The following is a 26483-nucleotide window of genomic DNA, read 5'->3' on the forward strand; positions in this document are numbered from 1 at the left end:
AGCGAGTCTATGATAATGAGTCACGTGCTTCCCCCACTCCTGACAAACCAACCTAACAGCCAATAACAGCGGAACGTTCTTCCATCACTATTGCGCGAGCAGGTCCAAAAGTCTCGTTTATATTTGATTCACCCTCGTATATTCATCATCCAAATCGTATTCACTATTGACCCGCATCGGATTCGCGTTGGCCCGAAGAAGCACAACAAGGTGATTGATTTGAGCTCAAACCTGGTCTGTCGAAAGATACACACACCCGCTGGGAAGTCACGAAACAACCTCTCGATAAACTCTAAAATACGAACTTTGTATTTGAGGCACCAGGTGAAATATAACTCGACTATATCAGTTAAGGACTAACCTAAATGTAAATAATAATGATAAATGGAAGATCGGCATATTTTCCAGCGTGCCCATAAAATCACTAAGTACTTAAAGTTAGTTTGAAAGACAAGTTTGAGAGAAGGAAGAACAGAATGGAGGAAACAGTTACTCCTCAGAAACCACTCTTAGTGAAGACATCAAACCGATATACTCAATATCTCTACCAGACAGATATATAATAATTTTAAAATTAGTCAATCGTCGGTAGCACGATTTTTTGAAGCCCATAAATTGTAACCTTATAAAATAACAATTCTTGAGGAGTTAAGGAGCTAGTGGTAAATGATCGCGATAAAAGTCTCCAGTTTTGTTAAGGAATCATGTACTAGATACGAAAAACATTCTATTAGATAACGTTCCCGTTCATGATTATAAGGGTAAAATTATCCATAATGAGCTGATAATAATCTATCCTGGATTAAGGAAGGTTGAACTCAACAACCATGAAAAGTTCATTGTTGAGCATAGATTCTAGAAATTCTAATTGTGGTACTAATGTTGTTTAATGAAATTGTCAATTTGTTTCCTCATCGTACATATACTATTTAACTTGTAGCTGCTCTTCCATTTCTCCACTATCTTGAAGGGAATCCATTGAATGATGAACGAAATCTTTGGATTTTAATCCTTTTGACTTATTTTTATCAAAATTTTGACGACGGCTATTCAGGAACATAAAGAATTGATAAGAAAGTACCACATATCAAATTCAAAGTCATTAGAGATGTTTAGAACTAATTTTGATAGCATTAATGATATTGTTAAATAGCCAAAGTAGATTATGACTTGTAACAGTCTTATATAACTTCAAATACCCTACTAAAACAGCAATCAAAATGACAGCATCACCCTTCTGTGATTGTTATTTTCTCTGTTCAAAAGCGTAGTTATGTGTGAAATGGCTCTAAACACTTTAAAACAAATAGTATTTATTGACTCACTTTGTATATTGAGTCAGTTTCTGGTAATAATTTCCGATTAATAGAACGCTCATAGTATATTTCTTCACTGAACTAATATCGAAAACATAGTTTAATTATTACGACATATTCTCCAATATTGTAAACTTCCTCACAATGTCCCATTTGCTTATAGAAGTTAACGCACGAAACGTAAACCACATTTAGAATTTCCAACAAATTCCGGATCGTGCTTGAATGACATTGATTAGAATTAAAGTCGTTATTGATTAATCCACTACTTTGTGAAATTAGTCCAATTAAACGAAACACTGTATGTCGTTCTGTGTTATTATTGATAAGTATATAAAGGAATATATGTTTTGGGAAATATTGAATTAAAGGTAACTTAATTATAAACTGAAATACTAAATAAGCACTTTTAAAAAGTGTATCAACGAATAACCACGATTCGCGATCATCCAGGTCACTATACCAACAATTTTATTTCTGTTACACCGTTAAACTTGTCAGCATAGATTTTTGAAATACTTGTAATCAAGGTCCTTACTTGTTGATAAAACCAGGACGCTCAAGACTTTTGCACACAGTTTGTTGGGAATCGTGCGTGAAGGCTTTTGCAAATATGAAACCAATAATAATTCTAGCAGTGATGTTACGATTTTCGAAAAATGTCCTGTGCGAGGAGGATTTTTTGGAAGAAGCCGTTGCGTTTGTTAGAGCATGTGGAACTGAAGATTTGACTTTATGTATTAAGGTTAGTATAACTTTATAAATATTATTCCAATCTAAATATGGTTATTTGTTATTCGATAAACATCACACATAAATAATAGTTGGATTCAGAAATTCAACAACATTCAATGCGCTATGTGCGGAAACTAATGATATGCTTGATTCTGTAATTTGGTATGAACTGTTTGATTATAATTCCATCAAAAATCAGTAAAAAGATGATATTGCTGTTGTTCAAAATACTCTATGATTTAGTAGTAATGATGAATAATAATGCAGTTTATTTTAAAAATCGTCTACTGACATTCATTCAATGGAATTGGAGGAGAAATAAATTATACATAAGAGGGTATGGAGATAGAGCAAGAATGCAAATGGATGTTACTCATCTATTCAGAGAAAAACAATCTAACCTTATTAAAAATATTAGAATTAATGTAATAGCTGTTACTAAGAAAATCCTAATATCTATATTGTTTTATGACATTGGAGTACATACTTTTTATGTTTACAAACTCAAAGTATTTTGAGTCTTACTAAAAGATTATTGTGATACTAGAGGTGAGAAAATTCTCAATATTGAACGGCTGACCATATTTCGATAGATACTGTATGAAATTAAAATATAGAAATATATTCTTCTACTGTAATCACAATGGAGTGTAGTATTAGAAATTATTGCTTGAAACATTGGTGCTATAGAATAATAATTTGTTTCCTAGCACTGTGCATACCAATGTCCCGAATAGAAACAATAGAAAATTTGCTCGTGTGTATCTCAATGTTGTATTTGTATGCAGATAATTGGGTAAAAGGGTCTATTAAATGAATAGTGATATCCCGATATCTCAAACGATTTGTCATGAGGAGATTTGGAGGCAAAGCTGTAACTCCAAACCGGCAAAGCTTGAAGAGCTTAAAGCGCGAAGAAGAGTGTATATTTGAAATCCATAAAAACTATTTATAGTTCACACAGAGCGGGAACCAAATATATGGTATTTATGGACTAACATATATTTATCTATAGATGTATCTTCAATTTTCTCGAGATTTTTCTGAACTTATTATCGCATCCAGTGCTCCCAATTGCTCCCAATTGCTGACTTTCCCTCGTCATCCTTGCTTCTAGAATTTTTTCTCGTCACTATCCTAATTTATAACCACCCCAAGATAAACATAACTTTGAACTCAGCTGGTCAGTTTAACCAATATTATATTTCATTCTTCTCTTCATTGAAAATGAACAGAAATGAAATGAACAGAAATGTAACCAAATGGTATACGGATAGTTTCAAAACAGCAGAAAAAATTGGCATAGAAGCTTATGGGCCTAGAAACAAACACTCCCAAAGGTTTGGCAATACCTCAAGTGTTTATTTAACAAAAAAATTCACAATTGAAAAGTTTGTCCAGCTGAGTTTAGAATGGGATTATCATCGCAAATAATATCTCATCATCTTGTCCAATAATCAAGCTGTCTTTAAAGCTGTAAGCTTCAATGTCATAAAATCTAAGCTCTTCTGGTAATGCCTTGACAAGTGAGCTAGGTAAGAAGCATAAAGTTCTGGGTTCTGGGATACACTAAATTGAAGAGAAATAAAATAGCTGACAGACTTGCGAAAGTATGGTTGGATACACCATTCATAGTCATATAGAACGGGGTGTCTTGAGTCGAGAGGTATAGTGCGCCACCTATAGTATCTCGTACACGGTGTACGATACCAACGAGGGGGTGGTATGAGGCGAAGCAGGGGGTTGAGGAGCCCGCGCTAATGTTGCACTAGTCGCCGACAGGCGTTCGTTTACAGTAACAGCATGTGATGTTGGAAGTTCAATGGTAAAAGTAAAAAACATCAGACCATTGAAATTTTGTTTAAAAACTACGTATATTATCATACGGTCCACAAGTGAGTGCATTTTGACTTACACATGATTACTGTTAATTCTTTAAGTTTTATAAATGAATTTTCAATTAATAACCCTACGTTTTCGAGGTGTGTTAATAAATCAAAGGCTTACTCTGAATCTGAAGGGGTTCACAGAATACACAAACACGCGTGAAGGTCTTTCAATTGAACAAGAAAAAATATTTAAAGAATATCTTCTAACAGTTTCTTCAATAATTTATGGCTTAAGTCTGTTAGATGTAGGTGGGCTAGCTCATTAATGAAGGCAAATATAATCGAGAAATACTTGATAGTTGGTATAAGATAAATTTGCCAATTTTCTCAAAAGAAATAGTGAGCTTTCTATTAGAAAACCAGAACCGCCCATCAAGGAAGGGCAATATATGATAAGCTAGGTACAGTTATGGTCAAGCTATTAGAATATGAAACATCGATGAAACTGGTGTTCCAAAAGACTTGAAACCAGGTAAAATAATAGCAGCTGAAGAGAAGCATACTATTGATTCTGTTACGTCGGAAGAACGTGGCACTAACGTTACAGAATCAGCAACTGGAAACTCAGTTCCTGTAATATTTATATTTCCCATGAAAACGTTGAAACACTATTTTAACGTAAATGCAACATCAGTTGCCAAGATTGGGTTCTTGATAAATGCACTTCTAGTGTCAGTAGGTACATTTTATATTTGCATAATTTTGTTTCAGTTTCTGTGAGGAATCTCAAATATGTTGTTATGTTTATGTTTCTATGGCTCTAGTGATCTCGTAGGGTGGTGCCTATGGTGTCTCATGATCCATAGGACTCTTTTCCTTATAACGTGAGTTTCTTATAGTAATCAACGGATTAGTGGAAGTTTTTTATCTCGATATGTGTTCCAATAAAGAAACAATTTGAACAAAATGCGGATAAAGTGACCCCGTTCTGCCCTATATGAATCCTTTCATGGAATCGGATAAATAACAATAGAAAAAATACTAGAAAAAAAGTAGTTTAGTTTAGCAAAAAGTACTTATTTATCACGTAGAGGACACATTCACACAATTGTGAGACTACGACTGCAGATCCCTGGAAGCGTGTAAAGAAGACGAAGATTTTTGACAGCTAGAAACATCACACATCCTAAACTTTTTGAAATGAGTGAGAATAATAGATTAGTTGTGAACACTGATTATACCACAGCAAGAAAAGGTCGCAGTGTACATGACACACTAATCACAACATCCATACATCTCAACTCCTCTTACAATATAAGTTATATTCTCAATTTCCTCACGCTGCGAGCTTAGGAACATCAATGCTCATATAGATTTCTTCTTGTGCTGCTCAAATTCATTTTACTTTGGTACTAGACAAACGGTTCCTTGGAATAGTGATAAAGAACACTGTGTTCAGTAGGAATATCACAAACGGTTTCCCGGTTTCCGGATTATGAGAACATTTGTTATCAACCATCAGTTTGCTGATCTTAACAGGATAATTCTCACTTTGTAAAAATGGGTGTAAAGAGATTTTTCTACAAATAGAACAAGAGACTATATCAAAAGTTTTTCCTTCTAATGAAATTAGGTAGCATAGAAAATGTCGTTTATTTATATGGATAAAATATTAATAACAGAGTAAGGTCACATGTTGAGAGTTTTCTAGACATATAAAGACACAAACTTCTTTGTTTATTCTGTATCTTTGAGAAACAACTCCGACAAGAGACTTAATTAGATTCACGTTTGCGAAGTTGATAAGACAATATTGTTAGTAACGAATCAGCTTTTGTACTCATACTAACTAAACCAAACTTATATTTCTCATTCAATTTTCTCATTTAATGGAATTGTAATTCCAATTGAAAAAGTTTTACTTAATATACTATTTTAGGAAATTTCACTTCCCTCATTGATTTACACGTTTCAGATTATTTCTTTTTTTCTTTCGTTTATTACATGTGGTATATGTTCAAATGCACTTTTCAACTAGTAATTGTAGGGTCAGTTAAGGTTATCGTAAACAGGGGCACTTGTAAACATCTCGCATATCTCTTGAATTTGTTTGTATCGACTTGGTTGTTGTATGTGTTTCGAGCAAAAATAAATGTGATTTTTGTCCGTGCACCACACAAATTTTCGGTGCACCTACATGAATACTCTCTCAAATGAAAGCGCGTCGAAATATATAATAATAAAAATCATTTTCTTAGAAATAGCTTACCACTACCTCAACTAACCCTATCCACACTATTCACACCTTATTGTTGACATATGGCAGAGGAGTTCACTTGCCTTATTCTAACATTTTTATGGCTTTTGTTGTTAAAATTTTCTTGGAGAGTTGAGATACTGCCGATTTTCCTATATAATTTGGAAATTCAGTATAATGTGGAAATAATTTCTTTTGCTTCTGAATTATACATTGGAAAGTTAAAAAAAGAGAAAAATTTATGGTTATGGGAGAGATTTTCTCCCATAACAAGATTGGAATTGACTATTTATTACTCATTTTACAAGATAGACTTTAAAAATAGTAGAATTGAAGCTGTAGCATTCATAATTAAAGAAGCATTAGGCAAAATTGGTATAATTGCAGTATTTCTTGACACAATGCTTTTGAAATTGATACTAAGAAATCAAACCAATAAACATATATAATAAAATGTCATGAAATGATTCCATTTATCAATGACTTTCTAAATTCCCAATCTCTTGATGAAATCCTCCCTCAAGTTTGTCACTAATAATATCCAAATGTGAAACTGTATCTTGGAGAGCGCTTGATTTGGTATAAATTTAAAAGTTTTTTATCAGGATTTTATAATTTCTGTTTTTCTTCTTACCTAGAAATATTTCATTTCTTTCACAAATGATTTCCAATTTGATAATTTCTGCTTTCGTTCTGAAGCAGAGCTGCAAATTACTCTGATTCTAGGTCTATTCTTGATTTCAGAAAGGAACTATTCTCAACATTCCTTGTTCGCTTATTTTGGGCCATCATGGGCCATGGGCCATAAAATGAATATATCCCATAAATATAAAAAGCAACAATATTGTAGGTTGTAGGTAACCTGAAGGTTTTTTAATATGACTAGTGGTGTAACTTAAGGTTCCAGTTCTAGGTTCAATTTTTTTTTTGGTATTCATTAATGATGCCACAGACTTACGATTTAATAGTGAATTCACTTTATTTGGGGATGACACCAGTGTAAGCTGGAGGGGTACAGATATACAAGCTTCACATTCTACCATGAGCAAAGATCTCATTAAGATTGAGTCCTGGTCTGACACAAACGGTCTCTTGTTAAACACTGAAAAAACTTCAATTTCATCTTACAAATGACTTCTACAACCTCTTAGAGCAAACAATAATTTAATACGATCCTCCAATTCTATCAAGATTCTTGGTCTACACAATGATGGCGCCCTTCAATTCAATGGTCTACACACGTAGAAATCTTGGTGGAAAATTATCATCTGCTTGCTTTGCCAATAAATCTGTATCTAAACACCTCTTTGAATCTATCTTCAAATTACAAAAAAGAGCTATTCATTACATTGTCGTCAAGTAGTGGAACTTATTGCGAATTCTATTTAAAAAAATAAAAAATATTCATTCACCTTGCTCTTTTTATTTTAGAATCCGTTTATTTGGTTCGCAAACAACTCATCGAAGAGACCCGTTCATAACTACCTGGCTAGAAAAAAAATTTGAACATTTACTAAACAATACCCACTTCTGATCTGATAAAAAATTTCATTATCTAGTGCCAAAAAATTATTTAGAATTTAAAATGGCAAATACATTTGATAATTTCCAGAGATTGAAAAAGGCATTTCTGCTTGAAAGACGTACTATTCTGTGGCAGAATTCTACAATCTACCATGGACTCAATAGACTGCCATAAATCAATTCAGTATGACGTAAGATATTATATGTATTATGATTATTATCAAGCCCAATTGTTATTTTATTCTATCTATAGATTTTCTTATGACAATAAAGCTTCTCTCTCTCTGTCTATACGTAATTGCATTTAGAATAGTTTGAAGTTCAGTTAAATTTGAATTGGGAAGAAACCACCAATTTTATATCTACTACCTTCATTAATCCATATACACAAAAACAAACACAAACTGAACCTTCTGTTTCATAAGACACTGCGTGCTGTAGAATTCTTTCTCGATAATATAGAATACTTGTTCTCCCTGACTTCCACTCCTCTAGTCAATGACTGAGAAGTTTCGCTTTATATTTAGAGAGATCTACATATATAATCACTCATTTTAACCAATAAAATGGGATACGCTCGAAGCTTCAAATCTAAATTACGGTCAAACTTGTCTTTAGATATCTAAGTTTGGGATACGTCTTTGGTGTTACTGAATTGTTGAATTTTAATATTTTTCTTATTCAATGTTAGATTTCATGTAAGTTAGCCTTCACCATTCCTGTATTCGTTAGAAGAGAGTGAGAATAATATAAATGTGTTTTTCGCCGTATTATGGGGACAATTGCATTTTTAACTCAATTTCATTAAACGGCAGTCACATTAGAACCTGCACAGCACAAGTGGTAAGATCAACTTTCAACAGTTTCATCTCCAATTTTGCACCTCAAATACAGAAAATGATCTTTCTAACTTCTCTTTATAGATGTAGGCCTTATATTGTTGACAAAAATGACCAAAAATGACATGAAATTCGTTGATAAGTTATGATCTCATTAGTTAAATTAGTTAATGGAGTATTATTTGTCATAAAGTCAAAATAACATCACCGTAAACATCGTTTGAATCCATAGAAAATTAAAATATATAGCGGAAGCCAACACAAAATTTGAAATTTGAAATTGAAAGGAGGACTGATACTGAGACTGCCTTGACAATTTCCCATAGCTCACCTGTCATTAGCATTTCGAGAGAAATGTCATAAAAACTGCTAAGAAATTTTAGGTATGAAATGATTTTAATAAATTGAACTGAAGTTCTATTAATAGTGAATTGTTACTTCCCAATTCAATTAACTACTCAAAAATCATATTCAAAATTTAGATAAAAATTATTATTACAAAAAATTCAATCTACCTTAACTTCATGTATTCGTAGAGGTTATAATGTATAAAATAGAGCTCATGATTAGAACCGTCCACATTACTTCTCGCTTAGAAGATATTTCTCACGAAACGGTGCAAAGACATCACAGTTAAATTAATTTCACCTATATGAAATGAAAAATAGCATCTTTACTAGCAAAACTGTCGCTTATAAAGCGAAGAAAATCCTTTAAAGGATAGCTACAATTAATTTTGCTTTGAGAAATAATAGACCTCTTAATAACAATTAGTTTCAGAAATCAAATTACTAGTATTGCGGGTGGTAGCGTTCACTTTCAACTAGATAGAGTTTCAACATATTACTCTCTTTCCATTCAGACAAGGTCTATTAGATTATTCTCTATGCACAAAAAACTATTAAGAGTCTCCATTTTTGGCATTATTGCAGAACAATCGTTATTAGATTAAACAAAACATCAGTTGAAGTTGATTGAGAAATTTTTATCAAAAAATTAATAGTGAAATTCTTCTCAGTCACTTTGAAAATACAACTGTTTTAAATTATTTTACGAATGTATTGCCCTCGACATATGCAACCTCATTCAAATACTATTCTTATGAATATCAGTTGAATACTGTACTATATTAGTTGGATTGCACCTGAAAATTACATTATATATACATATACATACATACACATAAAGATCTGTCCATTTTACTTTCCAATGAAAAATAATTCACCTTGTATCCATCTACCCCAAATTGTACTTATCACGGTTAAATGAGGTTGTTTCCTCGTTTTTCTTTATTTGGTGTTCAATGAGGTAGCAAGACATTTGTTTGCGACCTGTTGACTTCAAAACTTATAACTGGAATTCGAAACGTTTATATCAAGAGTAACATATTGCACATATCAGACCGTTAAACGTTTCAAGAACAGTAATATTAACAATGACCTTTTATTATGACGTACAATGAAATTACTGAATGCAATTAAGCGTCACTCCAACGAATGTTGTTTGAATTATATTCGATTGAATATGGAATTTACATAAATGTTGGGTTTATTTTATTGATAAATAAACAAAATATACGGTTCATTAACAAGAACAATAGCCAGTGAATATGTTTTCAAATAATCTAATTCCGTTAAAAATTGAATTTTAAATTAATTTGGTACATACACTACAAAATAATGGAATTTTATAAACTGTGATTACTAGAACTTGTTGCTTTAATTAATGTGGATCAGATGGCATGTTCTGGTCCAGTTATACTCGTTTCTGAATATATTCAAAAAAATGAAATTAAGTATTTTGAATGATAACATATTTCATTGGATGTGATATAGAAATTATATTTCTGGGTTTTCAACCCTTGGAAATGTGATACCTCACAACTAGAATACTTTTTTACATTCAATTGAAATATATCATTTTTTAATGGAGAGAAATAAAATGCTCTATTGTCTGAAATTGTTCACAATTTATAGACAAGAGCTTGTAAATAACTGAAAAACAAACTCATAAATAAAATAAAATCTGAATATACAATATATACACGAAAATTACAATGGATAACGATATTAGCTCTTAGATTGTACACGTGAAAATTCATATATGTAGTATACATTGTGACAAAACAGATAATGGAATTGAATGTACAACAATCGTAAAATTTGTAATAATTCGTATCAAACATCAACTCAGTGTGTGAAAAGCTGAGAATTAAATATTAGTATCAGAATACAAGTTTACAGCATAGAAGTCAATTTCCTGTAAATATATAGTCAAATTCTTGCTAAACGCAGAAAAAGATCTTATATATTTGATTTCCATTTGTAAATGATTGTGCATTTTTTTCGCATTGTACAGTATAGAACCCATAACTTTTGAACGTGAAGTAGGTAGATAAAGATCGTTCCACGTTCCTAAGTGGATAGCTCTGCAATAAACTTTCTAACATAGGAAAGCGTGCTTATGGATTAGGGAAACAGAATCAAAGGAGGAAGAATCAATATTTTAAATTTTGAAGGCCGGGCAGTGAGTCCTACTGTTTGGTCTGAGTAGATATATAAAAGTTCTCTTCTGTAGTTTGAAGAATGAATCATAGTCGCACCATACATACCGCAGAAGGGAGATGCGTCACAAAAAGGGCATATAATTGATTCTTAGCATGATTGAAGATTTTGTATATTTTTGTATCAATGTCTTTATTTATGTCATTTTTTGTATATTCTTCTTTCACTACGTATTCACAATATTTCTCTGTATGTTGCCATGAACTTTATTTTTAAATCCATCCCATTTTTTAATTGTTTCATTTCTTCTTCTTCTTCTTCTATCTTTTCCCTAGGTAATTCTGACTGTTTCTTTCTTTTTTTGTGCTTTTAAGTTATATTATCGCTCCATCTTTTCCGGGGTCGACCAACAATTCTCCTCCCGACCGGCGATTTGTCTGTTGTCAACTTATATGGTTGTTGTTGTTGTTTTTCTATTCAATAACCACTCGTTAATCTTCTCCACATTACATGTTGTTCTACTGTAGTCGCTACTCACTCGATCTCTCAGTGTGTTTCCCGTGATTCTCCTCAGTATTCTCATCTCAGCTGTTTCCAGTATTCTTTGTGTTTTGGATGTCTCTGGTCGCGTTGCTGCTGTATATGTCATTATTGGTCTTAAAACAACTTTGTAAATTCTAATATTAGTTTTGGCTTTCTGTATTTGTTTTTTTACTTCTGATTTTGCATCTCCATAGCTTGATAGTGTGATGTTTAAGTAGTTAGTTTCCATAACCTGTTTTATGCTGGTACCGTCAATTTCTATCTTACATCTAATTGGTTCTTAGCTAATGACCAGGGTTTTTGGTTTTTGGTATGAAATTACCATGCTTAGCTTCTTTGCTACTATGTTGAACATGTGGACCATACTTTGTTGGTCGTCTTCACTTTCTGCTATAAGGATAGCATCATCTGCATAGCAGAGAATTTTTATTTCTCTATTCCTCATCTTATAACCTTTCCTCTCTTTCATTGCCTTTATTATTTCATCCATCATGAGATTAAAAAGTAGGGGGCTCAAGGAATTTCCCTGTCTTATACCTGCCTATGTTTATTTTTTTGTCCTGATATATGTCTTCGGATGTTTTGATCATGTCTAACGGTATTTGTCTATAAAAGGTGAACCACGTCTTTTAATCTAACTCTGTCAAAGGCTTTTGTCAATTCAATTAAGCAAATGAACGACGGTCGATTATATTCTAGAGCTTTCTCTGTGATTTGTCTAGTTACAAATACTGCGTCTGTACATCCCACTTCTAAAATCTTGTTGTTCGTCCTCAAAAGATATTCTTTGATTTATTAGTTGGATTAAAATTTTGGTTGTCATTTTTAGAGTAGAGTTAAAAAGATTGATACCTCTATAGTTTTCCCGTTCTTTTCTGTCACCTTTTTTAAACAGTGGAATTAGTATACTTGTTTTCCATTCTTCAGGTTCGTATCCTGCAGGGTTGCTCGGTGGATTCAGACCAGGTTAGCACCAAATCTGAAGACTTAAATACATTACCGCTCATAGAACCAAAGTTATGCCTCGGATAAACCTGTTTCATTTCGTACGTTATTTGTACTGGTGGATTGATTATCTGTTTTATTCTGTTTCATATATTGTTATTTGCTCTGATCATATTTGCATATCTTTCACTCGAAAAGGAAATGTATAAACTAGTTATTCCAAGGTTAAGATAGCTAGTTCTTTCAGACATAACGTCCAACTTGAGTCGAGATGGATCTTTTGATGAGGTTATTGATACCACTGCTGACGAATGTCTTCAATATTCATTCTCTTATGTTTATTATTAGTACAACTAGTTGATCTCGAATATAATTTGTATTATCCATAATTTCAATATTATTGGACTTCCTTATCTCATGTGTGACATCTAGGGTTTTACACCACCATATCACAGTTTTGATTTCATTTTTGCTGTTACATAAAACACAAATACTAACTCTTGAACAGTATTGTGATTGGAAAGATTCTTATGGATATGTAGTTTTATACTTTATATTAGTCTTATAGTAAAAAAGAAAGTTTTGAAATAAATATCATATGTTTTAAGAACAATTCGAAACATTTCCTTGAGCACTCAATAAAGAGTGGGAAATTCCAAATACCACTATATTCTCATATATTCCATTTTAATCCATTTTACAGAAATGTTCTGTTGTTCACATTTAAGTAAATAATTTTGAATGGGACTTTTTGATCAGGACAACGTTTTCGTTACCTTCAAGGAGATAGTCACTATACCAGAGAAATAGACACTTACCACAGACAGGAGGACCTAGAGGTATATTCAGAAGAAGCATGGAAACTATTCAGAAAAAGAAATAAGGAAGCATACATAGTAAAGGAAGAAATTCAGAAGCAGAATAATAATTTTGAGAATATTTAGCGAATAACTCTGAAGACAATAACAGATGCTATCAGAACAGAATTAGAACAATATGAGTAAAAAGAGAAATGAAATAAAAGGAATAAGAGATGAAAAATGATATTAAAATAAACACTGAAGACATTATAGATAAGGGAGGAATTTTTCAAAAAAAATAATTCAGCCACATAGACAAAAACATGACATGAGAAGAAGAACTAGAGGATGAAGGGGAGATAAATGACGATAGAAGGACAAGAAATGAAATCATTAAAAAGAAAGTGGAAAAAGAAGCGATAAGAAAAATCAAAATGAATTAAAACCACTGGATATAAAAGGAGATGACCTAATATACGAAAATTACTAAGCAATATGCTTACCTATAGTTGGCTTAAAACATGTACGAGAATCATAGAGACAAAGATAAGGAAATATGTCATGAAGAAACAAACGATTATAAACATACGGGGTCTGGATATTAAATAACGAGATTGCTCATCTAAAGGGCACCCTAGACGGGTGGTAGGAAACGAGTAGTGCGTTGGGTATCTAGATATTTTGTCTATGCACGTCCCAAAACACGTTTCTGTCACTATTATAGTATTTGTGCAGTAGCGGTTGGAAACGAACTTGTTTTTTTCTCGTGTCGAAAACTATGTGTGACGAAAAACAGGAGCAACTTATCAGTCTCAATTTTTTTTTAATTGAAAAAAACTCCGACTAAGTGTTATAAATTGTTGCAAGAGGCCTATGGGGACAATTCTCTATCGTGCGAATGGAGTGAGGGGTTTAATGAGAGCCGAGAGAGCACTGAACATGACCAGCGCCCAGGTCCCCCTGTGACTGTTTTAACTCCAAAAACAGTGACCAAAATCAACCAAATTGTGAGTGCAAATCGTCGGATGAGCAACCGGATGATTGCCGAGGCTGTAAACGCCGATAAACAAACGATTAGAAAGATTTTACACGAGGAATTACACACGACAAAGTCTATGCGATGTTGGTACCAAAAAATCTGACTCCTGACCTAAAGCTCTTGCGGCAACGGGTCTGCTCAGATTTCCTTGAAAGGTTAGTAAAAGTGAAAAAAATCTGCAGAGCTCCTAAAGGCACTCACCAAAGAAGACTTCCAGCACTGCTTCGATCAATAAAAAAAACGTATGAAAAGGTGTGTGGCGAAGGGAGGGAAGTATATTGAAGGGGAGCATTCGAATGTAGAATTATTTTTATAATTGAACCATTTTTCGTAATCAGTCTCGTTATTCAATAACCAGACCTCGTCTACATATCAAGTAGATCAATATGAAAGAAGAGAGAACGAGAGAAAGATTCACTCATTATCGGTATGGGATAGTATTAGGAAAATAGGATTTCCTAGAAAAATTTGAAGTTTGACTCTAATATGGAGACGCTGAACAAGAAAATAGTCATTATCCTCTTCTATTCATACTTGTCACGGATGAGATGATAAAAATAATATAAGAGAACAACTATAAATTGGAGACAATAATAGGCTACAAAAACCGGTAAAAAATGGATTAGTATATGTAGACAATACAGCAATAATAGCAGATACATTTAAGAAAATGGAAGAAGTAGTAAATATATGAATAAGGACAATAAGACAATAGAACATCTGCGAGTAGAAGTTAACATCAAGAAATGCGAATGGACAATAATAAATCAAAAAGGAGAACATGGGGAAGATTCAATAATGGAAGAACAAAGAATAGAGAGAGTAACCACATTTAAATATTTGGGATTCATTTTCACAGAATACGAAGAAGTAGATATTGAAATAGCGACAAAAGTGGGTGAAGACATAAAAATAAAAGTACTCGAAAACATAACCCACGTTAATGTATGAAAGTGAAACCTGGGTGATGAGCAAACGGATACAGAGTAGAATATTAGCAGCAGAAACGAAACTATGAAAGATGAAATAGCAGGAAAATCGAGAATTTTCATCTTTTGTGACTTTCTCTATTCTATTTGTCTTAGAAGATGAATACTATGAGTAGTATCAGTGTTTCTGATGCGTAGTACAACTTTTCGTGATATATTAGAGTAAGCGCAAGCACATCTGCTGCCTACGAAATCGAAGGAGCATCATGCCCAGTCAATGCCAAAAACTACTTGTTTTTCTGAAAATGTCCTCACTATAGTATTTCTTCTCGATGCTAAGAATTATCTGTAAAATTACATGAGGCTGCAAGCATTTCTAGAACACCAGTTTGAACACCCAGAAATAACAATACTTTTATATCAGAGCAATTATGGAAATATTAAGGAAATTAAGGGAAGAAGCACCAGATTCGTCTATATCGTTCACAATCTTAGGTGTATTTCACGAAATTCGGAGAAGATAATATATTCCACTGCGACTTCCTCATGACACATCAAATTTTAATCTCAAACTACTAGAATAGTGACTGAATCATAAACAAATTTGGCTTGAAAATGTTGAGTTCTATTGACAAACAAACAGCAAAAACTGAAGATCTCAATTTGTGTACGCGGAGGGGTAACATCACAGCTGTGAAAAACTCTTAGAGTAGAAATAGAACGCAGTTACATCTACGACAACATAAATAACAAGTTAGAATGATATATGACAGCTTTCTTCTGTAGTTTGATGATTCAATCAAATAGAGTCGTACAACACGTACCCCGTCAAAAAGAGGGCATTACGATTATTTTGCAGGAGTTTTTTGTATATTCTTCCACTACGTATTCAACAATATTTGTCTGTATGCTAGAATGCCATAAAACTAATTTTTAAATCCATCACATTTTAAATGTTTCTAATATTTTCGTTCATTTCATACGTTATTCTTCGACTTAATTTGTTCATACATGAAATTTGTACTAGTGGATTGATAATAATCAGTTTTATTCTGTTATATATACATTATTATTATTATTTGCTCTTAACAATACCATTCGAAACATTTTCTCCTTTTTATGGTGGTAACATCACAGCTGTAAAAGAACTAATAGGGTGGAAATAGAGTTACAGCAGTTACATTCACGACAACAAAAATAACAAGTTAGAATGAAGAAGAGGAAGTCGTAAGGAAAATCTACCTGTAACTATCGATAACTGTAGAAATATTAGCATAAAGTACAATGAGCATATTAACAAAAATAATTAGTGTATTGGTTTTTTTACCTGATAAATTTGTATTACTCGCTTATTGGATAATACCTCATCCTGTCTTATGCGTTAAGAAAAAAAAAACTTCTACTGACTCTGCCTATAGTCACAATACACCTAATTAAAAAGAAACCTTTGGATTGGCCAACGGGTTAAAATAATACTATGCTTCGCTGGAGAGAAAATATGTTATTCATGGAACTGAAAGTAAGCTGCTTTCAAAATAATACACTAATGCCGCTATTAAACTTTTGCTGGAATATAGTTGAATTGTTTTAAGCCACAAACTTTTTATCAACACGTATCGTAATTGTTGCAGTAAATGATTATTGAACTCATCTTCATAGGCTTCTGATGCAACAATGCATTAGTGAGAACCGCATTATATCAGTAATTGATTCTTGTATCTCACTAATTACTACTAATCATGGTTATGCACAAGGATTATTATACATTCATGGACCGTTAATAGTCAAACTGACTGTTGGTTAAGAAAATCAATTCCAGATATTAATTTGGATTTAATTGGCATTTATCACTTAGATGCATTTAATTAAAATTAGTAATTGTTCAAAGATATAATTAGCCGTGGTTTATCAACCTAAAATATTATATCTATTATCAATTAAAATATGCCATTTGTGAAAATTATTATAACATAATTTTGTTATAGAGACAATCAATGTTGGAGCCGAACATTCCACAAAATACAGGTTGTTTCAATTGAAGTGATTCTGTTCCTATGATAGAAAACTTAAACATATTTGGGGTTTTCTCAGTAGAAAATTCTCGTAACGCCATCCGCATTCATAATAAAGGGGGTTGAAGAAAAAACATGTACACATTTTCTACTATTTTGCCGCAACTACTAGCAACATTGTATTGAAATTTTATTCAAATATGTTTTTGAAGGTAATACATCCAATCAATTTGTTTTTACGTCTAACTCTCATAGAGGACGCTTGTTATGCGGTTCGTACCAAGTTGTAATGGAAAAAATTTTCAAAATTAGATTTATGAAGCAAAATTTCAAGGGAAATTGAACATCAATTAATTTCACACCAAAAAGGTACTCTTTTTAAATAAGTAATAATAAATATGTAAATTTACACAAAAAATCACAATACGAAAATTTAAAAAAAGGTTAATAACATAAAATATAATTCAATTATAGTAGTTGTTCAAAATGTTCTCCGCTTTCACGACTACAAAAGTCCTTCTTTCTAAAGAATCTATTAATCTTCTAAAATGTTGGGAGTCAGCTATGAGGTCAGGTCATTAAAATGACCTTGAATCCTGTCTTTCAATTTTTGAGGTGAATTTATCTCTGTAGCATAAACTTTTTCTTGAAAATACGACCAAACTGTGTAATCCAAGGGATTAATATTGCTTGACCCAGGAGGCCAATGAATTGGAGCTTCTGCACCTGTACCAATCCATTCGAATACAATGTTGCCGGTAGTTACGGCAAATCTTGAAAAATGTGTGTAATTCGTGTAATAAGGATGGCGATACGAAATTTTTTTACTGAGCGAACCTCAAATATTTTCCAGTTTTCTATCTATCCCTGAGACATCACCTTTTATGAAAAACCCAGTATATGTGTTCAATAAATATTGGTCATGAATATTTATTTTTGCTTTCTATTTGTTTGTGATTATAACTTTTGATAAGTTTCCGTAGTAAGAAGTACTTTGGTGAGGATTATAGTTCAGATAGTAAGGGCTAGAAACCTATTAGAGACCATTGAGAAGTCTTGTTTTGCAGAGAATCTGTAGATACTATTGTCGTATTTTTTTATCCATATTCTAATATAAATGTGATCATATTTGATTCACATTCACGTGATTTATGGAATATTCGTTTGTTTAGAGGAAAATCTTAAGAATGATATTGTGTTAAACGAGGATGATGATGAATCAACTGAAAGCGTTCTAACAGACCATAGACCTGCGTACACTTTCCCATCGGATATACAAGCGAATATCTTGTAGTTTTTCCAAGTTTTCCATAGTCTCGACAAAGATTGAATATATTAGATATTTGAACAAACATTGACCCTTCACTAACAATGTCTATGCTTCCGCCTGTATAAAAATGTTTTTCTCAAATATTCATCAAGATTGCAAAAACTTTTTTCGATTGAAATCTTCAATGTTTATAATAATTTAATAATGTTTGTACATCGATAGAACTCATAAATTGTAATCAAAGCAGTACCTACCAATCTTGGTTTATAACATCTAATTATTCGTCTATCCATGGCACTTAAATGTGAATGAAACGGACTAATTTGATTTTTAGATTATATATCACTGTTCCTCCTGATATAGATATTCTGATAAAATCATTCTCAAATGCATATTACATCCTAAAATTTATAATTTGCAGGAACGTGCTTTGAGATACATCGATAATCTACCAAACAACTTGGATTTTGGAAGTGGTTTAAAAATAAAATCCGTTCATCCAGAAAGAATTGTTCGACGAGCTCCTATAACTTCTTTACCAGACGAATTACGAGCCAGAGAGGAGGTTCTTGATAATTTACTTCTAGAGAGGATAAAGGATTTCATCAAATCACATACATTCGAATTCAAAGTACCTGATGAAGCTATCATCGATCTGGATAAGTCAGTGGAAGAAGGTAAAAAATTTTGAGAATCAGAAATCACAAATATATTACTTAGCTTCAAGCACAAAAGTGAAATTTAGAAAATTTGTGCAAAAAGGTGTAGTATATATATATATATATATATATATATATATATATATATATGTCATTTGGTTTTCGTCAATAAAGACATTGACGACCTTCGAAAGCAGCTTCGGATCGAATAATTTTGAATACGTAGCAATGTCAGCCGGCATCTCATCAAATATGTTTGAATATTGAATTTATTCTTAACGTACTTAGAAAAAACTGTCGAGAGAGCTTAATGCAGCATATTTGCATTAATAACTGACAAAGTGATACAAAGATTACACTGGACGTTGATTTTTTATCTGAAATATATATTAGCCACAAAGTGTCTAGTTCTTCCATGCCCTCTAACTTCACACTGCATAGCTTTTTTTCAAGAAGACCTTACCAAACACATTCAAAATTACTGCAGCTTTCAATATCAAATAATCGGTATCTGGATTTTCATTTGAACTTGTATCGATTTGTTCTCTTGTGAGAATATTCTCATTTTTTAGGATGGTTATCTACATTTTTCTGTTTTCGACATGCAAGTAATTTGTGATATTTGCTCATGTCCGTATTAATCTTAATCAGAAAACTGATTTTACAATGGAATGGTTGGATAACATTGTTCAGATTTCCGCACCTTCACTTTTTCTTCGAAAACTGTTCTTCAGCTTTCCTCGAGCATGAATCTACTATATACAATATTATACTGTTATTTTGATTTCTGAGACAGCAGAAATAATGTCGCCTTGTTCGCTGCCTGTTCGTTGTCCAATGGAAGTAGCAGTATCGGCTACGACGTCGAACTCGCCACACGCCACAAATCCGATTTCTTCACTATTAATCTTTGTTATTGTAGCACAAGATGAATTATGAATAAAACCACACCAAACAATCTTTTTACCAGTTTAAAGAAATGTTTGAATATTGTCATGACAATATGACATGACACTCTAATCTTAATAAACAAATAGATAAAAATAGCATCTACAAATTTGGTCACTAGGCGATTCTGTTACCTGAAGCAGTATTGAATCAAATTCCTAACTGGTAAACCTCTCAACTATTTAGATTTTGATGAGAGTAGAATATTTTGTTCTCTTCGCAATAGTTTTCTGAAAAATTATGTATGATATACGTTTTAAAAGTATAGCTTGTAGCTTAACCGGAAAAACATGATGCAATTCTGATGTTTTTTGGATATATTCAGGTAATAGTGCTAAGTTTGCCAAAATCTAAACTAATGAATATAATATATCCTTAAAATAGGTTCAAATAAACAATAGATCTCAGTATGACCCTTTTTCCTCAGTTGTTAGTAAAAAACATTTTACACTAGGTGTGCTCGAAAAATACTTGGTGAATGAATTTTTATGGCAGCAATCACGCTGCTTCTATGTGAACAAATATACCGCATTACATCAAGTTTTGAACTAAGCTGTAACACGTTATATGATGAGTTCAGTATCTCTGCTCTTCACAAATATTTTGTTATCATTCTTAATGTTGAGAATATCACGCCAGCATAGATGAAAACCATTACGAAAAAAGCCTACTAGAAACTCGTGTAATCAACGACAGGGTATGATGCTTCATTTTCATCTGGCTTCCAATATAATGATTTTTAATATTATTATCAAATCAAATATTGTATAAATGGAGCCATTTTTCTATGCGCGAAGAGGAATATTTTGTTCATAATATATTGAAAGGTTCAGTTCTAAATAATATTTAAACTTTGAGCCTGTGATGGATACATTATAAGACTTTTTTTTTTATTAGGGACTTCGTTTCAAACAAACAAGCTTGGCGACAGAATATACTTTCAACATTTTTCAACCAAATATATATCTTGTCGTATGGTTTGACCTACTTCCATTATTAAATTTGATAAAAAAAGAGATTAAGTGAACTAATATCTTTATCCAATAAACTACGAATATGTGAGTTGAGAATGGCGGCTTGGAAGCGGAAACTTTTTATGTTCTGATTCTAAGAAGAATGTGAGAACTTTCCACAATTTTGTTCTGGTTGAAAATTTTAGAGGAATAAAAATACGTCAATTTCAATTTGATGATATGGAGAATGTAGGTGATATATATATATATATATATATATATATATATATATATATATATATATATATATATATATATATATATATATATATATATTCTTATGGTGAATATTCCTAGATATTATTCACCTCTGAAATAATTTGGAAATTTAATATTTCGAAAATATATTCTGCTGTTTTTCAAAGGAGGAAACAACTACTCTCCTGGCTAATACCCCGAGTCAATCGATCTTTTTGTCGATGTTAAATCCCCAATGTCTCGCAGTTGCGAAAAGGGGTTTGTAACCAATGATCTGAACTGAAAAAACGTCAAAGACCGTCGCAAAACAAGATTAGTAGAATCAGAAGAGGTCCTGGAACACGTCAATACAGACATTTGAGGTTAATAAGATAAAATGAAGTTCTTACACTTGAAACAAACCAAACAAATACCACAGGAAACTATGGTGAGAGTTATTTATTCAACATCCGACTATATACTGGAATTCAATTGAAATACATCAAAATTACTAGTCTTCAAAACCAACATTAATAATACTGTCCACGGTATTCTTAATGATTTCCATTTCTCGGTCTATGAAGGTCCAGGAAGATTGAGGCTTCAGAAGCAACCAAAAGATGGGTGATTGGTTGCGTGGAGTAGACAGATTGAGATCACAGAATTGAATCACTTTTTTCATCCCTTTTTTGATAATGGCTCCAAAGTCAGCTGAAACTCGAAAATTGTCAAAATCAAACACGGTTAGACTCGGGAACCTAGATTCCAATCAGAATAAATCATATCAACTACAACAATTAGGAATTGTTCATATTTTTATGTCTTAACATTAACACGATATCACAAAGAATAATAAAGTTGAAAAATTGACTGTTCCATTGATATTTAGAATACATCAGATGTGAAAGTTGATGCAGAGACAAATTTATCTGACACGAAAAGTTAAGGATATACAAAGGAATTAAACGTCATAAAATGTTTTACCTACTTTTGTAAATTTGTTCCAAGTTCAGTTTAACATCATTTGAAGATAAGATTAATATTGTTGAACGAAAATATTTCCTAAAAATAAGGCGTAACTCAATACTGAAATCAGAATGGAGAAAAACGAAGTAATTATAAATACACCTAACTAAATGAAAAGTATAGGAAAATGATCTTCAGTTAAGGGGAAGATTACTACCGTCAAGGAATTTTTATACAACTAGCAACAGTTGGTATTTCAGGTTTATCGCCAATATATAAACTTCTTCTCCTATACTGCTGACTACTAGCTTTTGGTTTTGGAATCTATTTTTGCTCTTATCAATTTTGTGTGAAAATAATGTTACAAACATACAATATTATCACCTGTTATGTATAATGTGTATATGGAAACAAACTGCATGGATGAAGTGGAAAGTGTTTAATTGGAGAATGCACACAATCACGAATATGTGAATGAGGAAACATTTGAGGTAATTTACAAGAGCTTCGATCAAAGTGATTTATTAAAACGAAGTAGTTCGGCCACTAGAAAGAGCAGGAAATATTCAATGATAGTGACCGAATATTTTTTTGTATCCATTTAAGAGTATGTCATACATGAGAAAGTCGATAATTTAACAATATTAGTTTTGTAACTTGATCAGACATAATTTCATTCAATCTACATCTAATTTGACTTTTAAGTTGATATTATTCATTCACTGGTATTACTAGATTCACTTAGAATAAGATTTTTATATTTTAGAAGCAACTCGATAAACTTCAAAATTCAAATATTTTTCTGAGCTAAACGGGTTTAATAGATTAATTTGTAGTTCCCTATATAGTCCTGCTGCAATTGAGAATCATATGTGAATGTTAGAAAAAAAAAATGATTACATTGAAATCTTCATTGTTCATCCCTTAATTTCGTTTCGTTAGTTATTTTCATTATATAAATAATTACATCGATAATTTCTCTGTTGTTTGGTCACTACTTACCTTATATCTGACCAATCATTTGACTTCACTGAATATACTGCGAATTTGGTTCAATCATCAATGTATATTTCTCACATATACTCTATATCTTACTGATATGTTTTGTTCTAATAATGACATTGTGCAGTGAAACTGGTTGTTTTAAAAATTTTTATTTTGTTTATGTTTTCATTTATTCGCTAAGAAATTTTGAAGACTTGCTTTTTAATTTTCTCTTCAATCGTCAGTTATCACTCAATTCATTAGAGCTATCAAATTCAATTTTTTTGTTTTTCTAACGAATCGCTTATCTATTCCTCCAAGTTTATTTTCGTGACAAAATTCTCGTATCATACACTATGTAATTGAATATTATTTCCAAGAACTAAAACATTTTTGCATATTGCAGTATCCTACTCGTTCTCTTTATCGCTTTGATTTGTTTAAATTTCAATCGAATACGACAAACAAGAGTTATGGGTGATTCCGTTCTAACTGTGATTTTTTGTATTCAAAATTTCAAGATTTTAAAATTTAACTTTTCTAACTTTTTTATGCATATTATTCATCTATTTTACTGTAAAAATAAAACTCTAAGAGGAATTTACTACAACTTCAAAGTATCACGAGCAAGACACAAATGTCGGATTTTGAGTTCCACGGTACTGACTCATTTATCCACGGTACTGACATGGTAACTTAAGATATTAAACAACAACTGCATCAATTTTCCTCAGTTTGATCATAAACATTAGAATTTATAAGGTAATTAGTTTAAATCATTTGTTACGACAAAAAAAATTAATAATTTATCGGTAAATTCTAGGAATGGACATGACACGGTACTGACATTCAAGTGATGTAGTATAAGTTTTCTTTAAGTGGCAAGTTATATTGTATAAAAATAATGTTTAAATATCTTAAGAATTATTCAATTAACACAAAATTTTTATTAATTGATTATTAATTAATGACTAGTACAAAAAAACAATACAGGACATTGAATATCACAGTTAGAACGGAATCACCCTTATATCGATATGTCCAGTTCTTGAAATGTGTTATTAAATGCATTACATCAGTTCTCATTGGTTTATCTATTTGATTACTCAAATAGTTTCCATCAACTCACAAAATATACCTCTTCTTATTTTCTTAAACAATAATTATTTATGAATAGATTTTCCAGAGAGAAATTCTTTAGTTCTTTCTAATTAGGGTGTGCTGTTGATTATATAGATGTTTTTGTTCAACTTTCTATAATTCTGTCAGTAGGTTAGATGTTGGATCTCGTTTCTTGACAAAATTTATCTTCAAAAAGACCTTTCCACAGAACTGTAACATTCAATTATATATTTTCCTTCTAATATCATATTTAAAGTCAAAACACCTTTAAAGAGAAGAATACAAGTTCAATCCAGAATATTTTTCCTCATACTACTAGATGCACAAAGAGTAAAATTTTCACAAAGAGGAATGTATGAGAAAATGGACAGAAGTAATATGATCTGAGAAAGTGTCACGAGCTAATTGTATTTTTGTTTTGTAGGAAGAAAAAAGAAAGGCGGTGGAGGGCTACGTATTCGACCAATAATAATGATGTTAATATTGAAAGCGGCAGTTGTTGGAGCCATAATTTTGAAATTCATTGGTTTGGTAGCATTCAAAGCTTTGTTACTTGCTAAGATAGCTTTTACAATATCCACTATTGTAGCCTTGAAGAAACTTGTAGAAACGAAACATCACACATCCACTTATGAAGTAGTAGCAGCTCATCCACATTATGATGATCATAGCCATTTTGATAGGTCGTTCAATAATGATCTACCGTATAAGGGATACAAAGGAGGTAGAAATGTGAAGTAGTGATATTTTTGATACGAACTCTTCTATATTTCTTACAATGAGCACAATCTAATGATATTTAGTAGGAGAATCTTTATTTCAACGTATACACTACTAGATTTCATACGTGGCGGCACTATTTTGTTTTAAAGAACCAAAAAACTATATGAAATCAAAATCAACTGATTTCGACTTCACTTAAGCTAAGGTTGTAGTCCAAATTATCATTACTGGATAATTTCAAAGAATGGGGTGATTCAATTTTTCTAAAATTATAATCATTGAATATATGAAACAATGGGTTAGTAAAAAATGGAATTTTATTAATCACCCAGAGCATCAGCAATATATTCTTGATAAACGACGCCACGGAGATCATTTATGAGTTGATAAAAAACATATAATCTTAAAACAACCACACATAGAAGCCACAACTCACTTTGACAAACATTGAGCAAATGATTCCAGAAACATGTTTCTAATTTGACATAAAGTACAACAAAATAGAGCTAGAAAAAAGTATATTGGAGTGCTATTTTACCAAAAAAATGTTTTTTGAAATAGAATAGATTATTAACTATTTTACAATTTTTTGGGCCAGATTTTATTACGGTTTACGCACAAAAAACTTTTCTCTCCCTATTCTGTGTAACATTCCTTGGGCCGCTTGACATAATGCAATACAAAGTGCAAGATATTGCATGCAAGTATCTTACCATTGTATCATGGCTGACACTAACTTGAATTCCATAAGTAAAAGTAGACAAATTCCTAACCTCAAATTTTATCTAAGATTTTGTGCCTAGTTTAACAATGAAAATAACAGAGCTAAGTTTGTTTTATTGTTTGTTATTTTTAAGCCAAAAGTGACTACATATCTCCATAGAATTGCAGCTTGCACGCAATAAAAATGGCACAAAACCGATAATGTCAAGATCTTGCATGCTGTTTATAAAAAAAAATTGCGTCTTGCCTTGTATTGCACTTTGTAGTGCATCATGTCAAGCGCCCTTTATGTATACACTTTAGTTGCAAAGAATTATACTTCCCTTTAATTTTGTAGACCGTTTCACTTCAATCACTTTACCCATTTAAATAAGAGTATTATCGACTTCTAGTCTGTATTCATCAACTGTAACGTATTGATTTTGATGCCTTTTCAAGTTCAAAAATTCTTGCAACTAGAAATGTGCTGTCTCTCGTAGCTTTGGATTTTAATAATATCTAGAATTCTAAATGCAGTTCTCCGTATTTTTCTTCTGCGACAATCAACTTTTTTCTTGTAAGAGAAATAATGAATTAAATTATAAAGCATGGTGAATAAAACAAAAGTACTTGCACAACAAAAAACC

The 26483-nt window shown here is 31.9% G+C and overlaps 1 protein-coding gene across 1 annotated transcript; it reads left to right on the forward strand.

Moving 5' to 3' along the window:
• The first annotated feature begins 1711 nt into the window (after nucleotides 1-1711).
• On the forward strand, nucleotides 1712-25152 carry LOC130891492 (uncharacterized). Its single transcript, XM_057796281.1, has 3 exons — nucleotides 1712-2061; nucleotides 18964-19219; nucleotides 24836-25152. Exons 1-3 carry the CDS (start codon nucleotides 1930-1932, stop codon nucleotides 25150-25152), a joined length of 705 nt encoding a protein of 234 aa, XP_057652264.1. The 5' UTR covers nucleotides 1712-1929.
• The last annotated feature ends 1331 nt before the right edge of the window (nucleotides 25153-26483 follow it).

This window comes from Diorhabda carinulata, chromosome 3 (assembly GCF_026250575.1).
Source record: "Diorhabda carinulata isolate Delta chromosome 3, icDioCari1.1, whole genome shotgun sequence".
In the NCBI taxonomy this organism is placed as follows: domain Eukaryota; kingdom Metazoa; phylum Arthropoda; class Insecta; order Coleoptera; family Chrysomelidae; genus Diorhabda; species Diorhabda carinulata.